Raw genomic sequence first — 6,000 nt, forward strand, 5'->3', positions numbered from 1 at the left:
TTCCTTCTTATTCAGTAGATCAGTGGATAAAAGAAAAGAGGCTGATGAAGGAGAGGCAGTAACAGGGGGTAGGAGAAAGTAAGAGTGAGGAGAGCCTCCACTGCTCTTCAGAGAAAGAAAGAAACACAATGGCCCCGTCGGGGCTTCCTCGCTCGAGTGCCTGTATCTTGTGGGATAAATCACCCTTTGGCTGCTACCCCAAGTGCTTGTGTAGGTCAGGGAATGAGCACATTAAAGGGAGCAGCTGGACATCTGCAATTATTCCATGGCAGACAATTTTTATACTTGCAAATTATTTGCTAAACTATGATGACTTTCAAACCCCTTTCAGGTCTTGAATAGGTGTGCACCTTACCCCAGAGTGGCAATGTAAGAAACATCAGCAGCAGGCAACAATAAACACACAATGGGTTTTGATTATTAGATGAGGTTTACAGCCTTGTATTATGATGCTGAATGCTTTTGTGAAGCCCAAATTATGCTTTTCGTACGCAGGCCAAGCCGGGGGACATGAGTGGGGTGAAGGTGTTTAGTGCAGTGCTGAGAGCTCCTCTCTCACCCCAAGATAAGGTCCCCTCAGAGGGGCCTCTTAAGACAGAGGTTCAAAGGTCGGCTCTCAAAGGGGTTGTGGGGGGATGCGGCGCTGGTGGGGGGAAGATGAGCGGAAATGGAACCGCTTTATCATTTAAAATCAGATGTGCATGTTTTGAGGGGAGCGTCTTGAAAGCGGCACTGTAGCAAATCCTGCAGCCCGAAGCACGCTTCAGTTCTGAGCATCAGAGAGATGCTGCCCACACAAGAGCAGGCTGAATGTAAGCAGTTATCATTAAACAGTAATCATTTCACCCACAAACTTCTCAATGAATGAGAGCCATATGGACAGTTCTGATTCATAGCATAACTAACTTACACAACTATGCATCACAAAACACATATCTACTTGTTATGTTGTAATTAAAGAATTACCACAAAGCTGTGTCTATCGTGCTTTAGTTTCCATTTTATCTTCTATTAATACTTATCTTCAGTAGCTTCCTCAGTGGTGCAATGAACTGCTTGCTCACCAGCAAAAGAACTGCAGTCTTTAAAATACTTTTTAATCAAAAAAGCATGGCTCTTTAAGCAATACTTTTGCGTTTATTTTCCACCTTTTTTCTTCATTATTGACAGGTAATTTAATGCATTCAATTTACTTGGATGTTGTAGCTTTCAAATAAGCAGTGTTTCATCTAATGCCTCATCCACATTTTCCCCTAGTCTGACGTGTAACATGTCTTCTGCAGAGGATGGAAATGAATAAAGGCAGTCTGAGCCATGTTGTGTTTACCATTTACACTTTGGCACAGGTATTCTGAAAAGCTATTACAAAATCCAATATGGCAAGCTTACTGTGCCATGTGACCTACTGACATGATTTCCATTGGAGGATTTATATTGCATGATTCATACAGAAGCTGTAAAAAGTGCTGCTGAGCTTTATCAAATAAAGACTGGATTTCAAAAAACAAACTAAGCTAAACATATGGGTAATAAGCGATTGCTGGTAGTACTCCATAATAAACTTTATGCATGCTTACGATATTATTATTCAGAAGTCTATTTTGACCTTATTCACAATTATCCCCATCATCACTATTATCATCATAAAAATAGATATTGATATTTTATTCAGGATTTCAAAGCAATGGCCTTTGCCTGGAGGAGTATTGAATAAAGAACTTCTTCACCTCCTTTATCTTCATATGAATACCTTCCTCCAGAGAGAAATATCACTTCATCCACCTTTAACATAGGTCACATTTCCATGCCTGCCATTAGAAGATTTTCCATCACATTCTGGAGGCAGACAGCATCAGGGAGACGCATTGCACCCATGTTAAAGTTACTATTGCCCACAGGGACGTTGCCCATATCGGGGTGCCCCAGGACACAAAGAAAGTTTGCTTCCATTCATGAGCAGGGCTAGAATATGAAAGGGAACAAATCAAAACCCAAACTCACAACCGAACAGACGACAGAATAAAGAAATACAATCCGCTCAATCTCTAAAGGATGAAAAAAATCTAATTTGCAGAAATGACTGCGCGCTTCATAATTTCTAAATAAAACGAAAATGACTTTTTCCAGGTACCTTGAATGCAGGGGTTTTTCACGGTGCGGTCATCTGTACCTATTATGATCTACGGATCGGTCAAATGTAGGTTAACTCTGAGTAGCGATCCCTTTCTCTCCTTTCACAGTCAGTGGTGTGTTTTCGCTGTATAAACCTCGGCTCCTTAATCTCCTTACTCAGCTACATTCTCTTTAAAAATTCAAGAGCACAGGGAAGCGATACATTGATCCTGGACTTTCTCTGGTCCAGACAGCGGGGAAATAGTCCATTGATCGAGGGTGCCACATGAGGGGGAACATGAGATCCTAATGTGAGGAGTCTGGTTACATAGTTAATAGGTAGCCATTACATGTACATTTAAACTTAAGATTCAAAATGGCAAAAATTGAGGGAAAACTCATGAAAAATCGTACTCTAGTTTCAATATATATATTCATTAGTAACACTGCCACAGCTGGTGCTGATAACATGTCCTGTCCATATATAAGCTATATTGAAACATATTGTGTCCATGTTTTCATCTTCAAGCTAGCACATGATTCAGGGAACAAATGCCTTACAAATTTCAATGTTACACATAATTAGATACGCTGAAAACCTGTGTTCGATAAAATGGTTATCAACTTTGACCCAGAGACAAGCCTATAAATTATGTGTTGATTCTATTGGCTGTCTTCATTCCACAAAGCCACTCGGACCAAGTCGATAGCGGCAAAACGATATATTGATCAAGTGGTATTGCTGTCGAGGATATCAGTGAAATCATGCATTGATCCATGACCGTCTCTGTCCGGTATGGCAATTAATCACCCATTGACCCAGCACCATTTCAGGCTGGTTTTACAGTGAAACTTTATATTGATCGAGCACCACTGAAGACTGAGCTAGAATGTTGCCTTTCTGACATTTTGTTCAATTTCAATCCACAAAAAAATGTTCCATTACAGTTCATACACGCATGTATATATACACCGTTTGTGGAGATAAATGTACAGTATATGGTCAAATTGCTCAAATTCAGGTATACAGCTGTTCTTCTCAAATCTCTAATATGATATATTATTTATGTGAAAGGCTACATGGTTTCTATTATAGACATGAATTACAATTCAATAGCACTCCTGTATTTCAAAATACAGTGGATGTGGAAACTTTCTTTTGACTTCCTTTAAGCACGGTGAGAGAGAAATTAAATATCAAGCACTGCAGTGGATATGCACAAGAAACAGTGGTATGACTCCTGTATCGGATCCCTGTAACATCCTTCATTGTGTCAAACTTAAATGACTGAAAATCAATTGGGTGTAAAATCCATAATGCACTGCAGGTGAGTAAAAGTAATTTGTACATTTGTATCATTATGTAGAGATGACTACTGAAGAGTGAAAACACTCAAAAGGGTTAAAGAGATTTCACAGTTTGAGCAACGCTTACATTCAGAGAAGCGCATTGTTGTAGTGCCCACCTCAAACCAAACGCAGCGTACTCGAGAACATCACCACAATCAGCAGAACTTAGAACTCTTCCCAATAAAAGAAACACTTCTGCTGCTGATAATAAGGATGCTTCACATTTAAAACTTCACGTCATCTGCAACACTTTCCAGCAAATTTCACTTCAAGATAGAAATTAAATATTTACTGCAATAGCCGAAACTGATATCTATATGCAGAATTGGTGGACGTACCTGTTTCCCAGACGTACACTGACTTTGTGGTGGCTGTAGTTTGTCCCCGAGCATCCCAGATGCCACAGAGCAGCAGAGCGGCTCTAAACAGGCATGGAAGCACCTCTGTGGAAACACCGGGCATCCCTGCACCCCTGCTGTCCAGCCTCATGTCTCTCACGAGGCCAGTAAATCCACACAGGGAAAGGTCGAAGAAAGAAAGCAAAAAAAAAAAAGATGAAGAGCAAAAAAATGAGATGCAGCAGACTGAAGGGGAAGCGCACACGTTCTTTTGTCCCTTTTTCAGAAGGGCGAAGTAGTCCGGTCCGTCCCGAAAGGGTAGTCCAGGTGGCTGATCCTCTCCTTTCCTCTCCTCTCCACCGGCTGGCTGTCAGTGAAGGAGAACGAGCGCTAACTCGGGCGCGCGGTAACAATAGAGCCCTCGGCCACTGCTGCCGCTCGCTCGCTGATGGGTTCTGCGCGTGCCGTGGCGGACGCGGCGCCTCCCCTCTCTCCTCCGTTCAGGGCACGCGAACACTCCTCCACGCTCCCGTCAGCCAGGAGAACAACAGGGTGCAGGGTGGTGGGAGGGGGGAGGTGGGAGGGGCACCAGCACACGAAGCAGGTTACCCAGGATCAGCAGAGAGCTGGAGCTGCACACCAGCTGGTAGAGAGAGCTACTGAGAGGCAAAGGAGAGATGGAGAGGAGTGGGCGGGGTATGTGTGTGTGTGTGTGTGTGGGTGAAGGAGAGAGAAAAAGAGAGAGGGGGGAAGAGGGGAGAGGAAAGATAGCCTCTTAAGCCATTCAAAAAAGGGGAAAATCAGTTGACTCAGTCAAGTAAGATTCCTGATGAATTATTAATTGATAGTGGTTCAGTTTGACCTTGTGAGATATTTAGAAGCCAAAGGCATCGTCTTGGGTATTCCTTCAGGCAAGGAGTCCTAAATGAATGAGCCTGTCATTAAAGACATCCAAAAATAGACTGTATCACCTTCAGGGAAGAATTGTCTATCAAAAAAAGCATGATCCAAATTATTCAGATGTACAAACTATATCCAATCCGTCATTATGCTTGGAATTTCATTTGATGTATAATTTGCATAATTTTGTGAAAGCAAGTTTAACTGTGTCATTATTAGGGTCGAATTGAGCTGAACCATAAATAGCTGTTCCCTGTTTCATGAGTCACATGCTTTATAAATCTAGATTTTTCCTCATTACATGCATTGCTGCCACAGGACGCATCAAAATGTCATTAAAGAAATAAAATATATCACTTTAATTTGATGATACTGCGAATCCAAATCATTTTGAGCCCTTTTACATTATTCATTTGCATGGCAGATGTCCTTATTTAGCATGCGTCTCATCTTACCCATTAATACTGCTGGACACTTACAAAGTCATTTCAGACTGTGTACCTTGAAATTCAAGTTGAATTTGACAATAATATATTTTTAAAGATCTGTATATTGTGATCATTTTAATCTGAGTCCAACCACAAAGTAACCAAATGAATGCTGCTTACATAGCAGCTGTTCATTCTCACTCCCTGATAGTGAAAGAGGTCACAGCCCCCGAGACAGTTGCCACCATAGAGGGGAATAATTCAGGGAGTCTCCTTGGGGAGTGAAGCGAGATGCACCCTACCCCCACTTTCACCATCGCGATTATGCCCAATTCAGCAGTTTCACACCGATTAGATTAACGGCGAGGCTGATCAAATAATTCACCCGCCCCGAGCTCGCAGGCAGCGGAACAAATTAGCCAGGCTGCGGTTAGACGAGCACCTCTTTGTCTTGGTCACACTCCAGTCCTCGCCTCTCGGAGCGCATGGAGCAGGTCGCATTCTGTCGCTCGGCGCCCTGTCGGTGGTCCTCGCCAGGGTCCCTGCCACAGTGACTGAGAGAGTTTGCACGGAGTGTAACTCAAGTAAGGCTGTCCCTGAACAAGGAATAAGGTGTAGTTCAGCAGCTCCAAAGTCACACGAGGATGCTTCAAAATTGCACCTTGCCGTGGTGACTGAGGAACCATTTTTATGGTTACTTGACCCTGTTTACACTATTGGCCAGTAATACCTTAATGATTTCAGTTAAGGCCAATTTGTAATAATTTTCTGGTCAAGCATGAAACAAACATTTTTCTTTCAGGATCATACAAGATGGGAAGGGCTATAGAGGAGGTGCATTTAGTTACCTTGTATCTAATTAGTTTGGATGA

General features: G+C 42.4%; 1 protein-coding gene across 2 annotated transcripts in view; it reads right to left on the reverse strand.

The window, feature by feature from the left end:
* thsd7ab (thrombospondin, type I, domain containing 7Ab) overlaps positions 1 to 4,420 on the reverse strand; it is a 111,850-nt gene extending 107,430 nt beyond the window's left edge. The window contains exon 1 of one of the 2 annotated variants that reach the window (XM_064349595.1): positions 3,801 to 4,420. In XM_064349595.1, coding sequence (XP_064205665.1) covers positions 3,801 to 3,951 — 151 coding nt within the window. In that variant the 5' untranslated portion in view covers positions 3,952 to 4,420. The remainder of the gene's footprint in view (positions 1 to 3,800) is intronic. The other variant, XM_064349587.1, reaches the window with a different exon arrangement.
* Positions 4,421 to 6,000: the final 1,580 nt, after the last annotated feature.

The sequence above is a fragment of the Anguilla rostrata genome, chromosome 1, assembly GCF_018555375.3.
Source record: "Anguilla rostrata isolate EN2019 chromosome 1, ASM1855537v3, whole genome shotgun sequence".
Classification (NCBI taxonomy): Eukaryota; Metazoa; Chordata; class Actinopteri; order Anguilliformes; family Anguillidae; genus Anguilla; species Anguilla rostrata.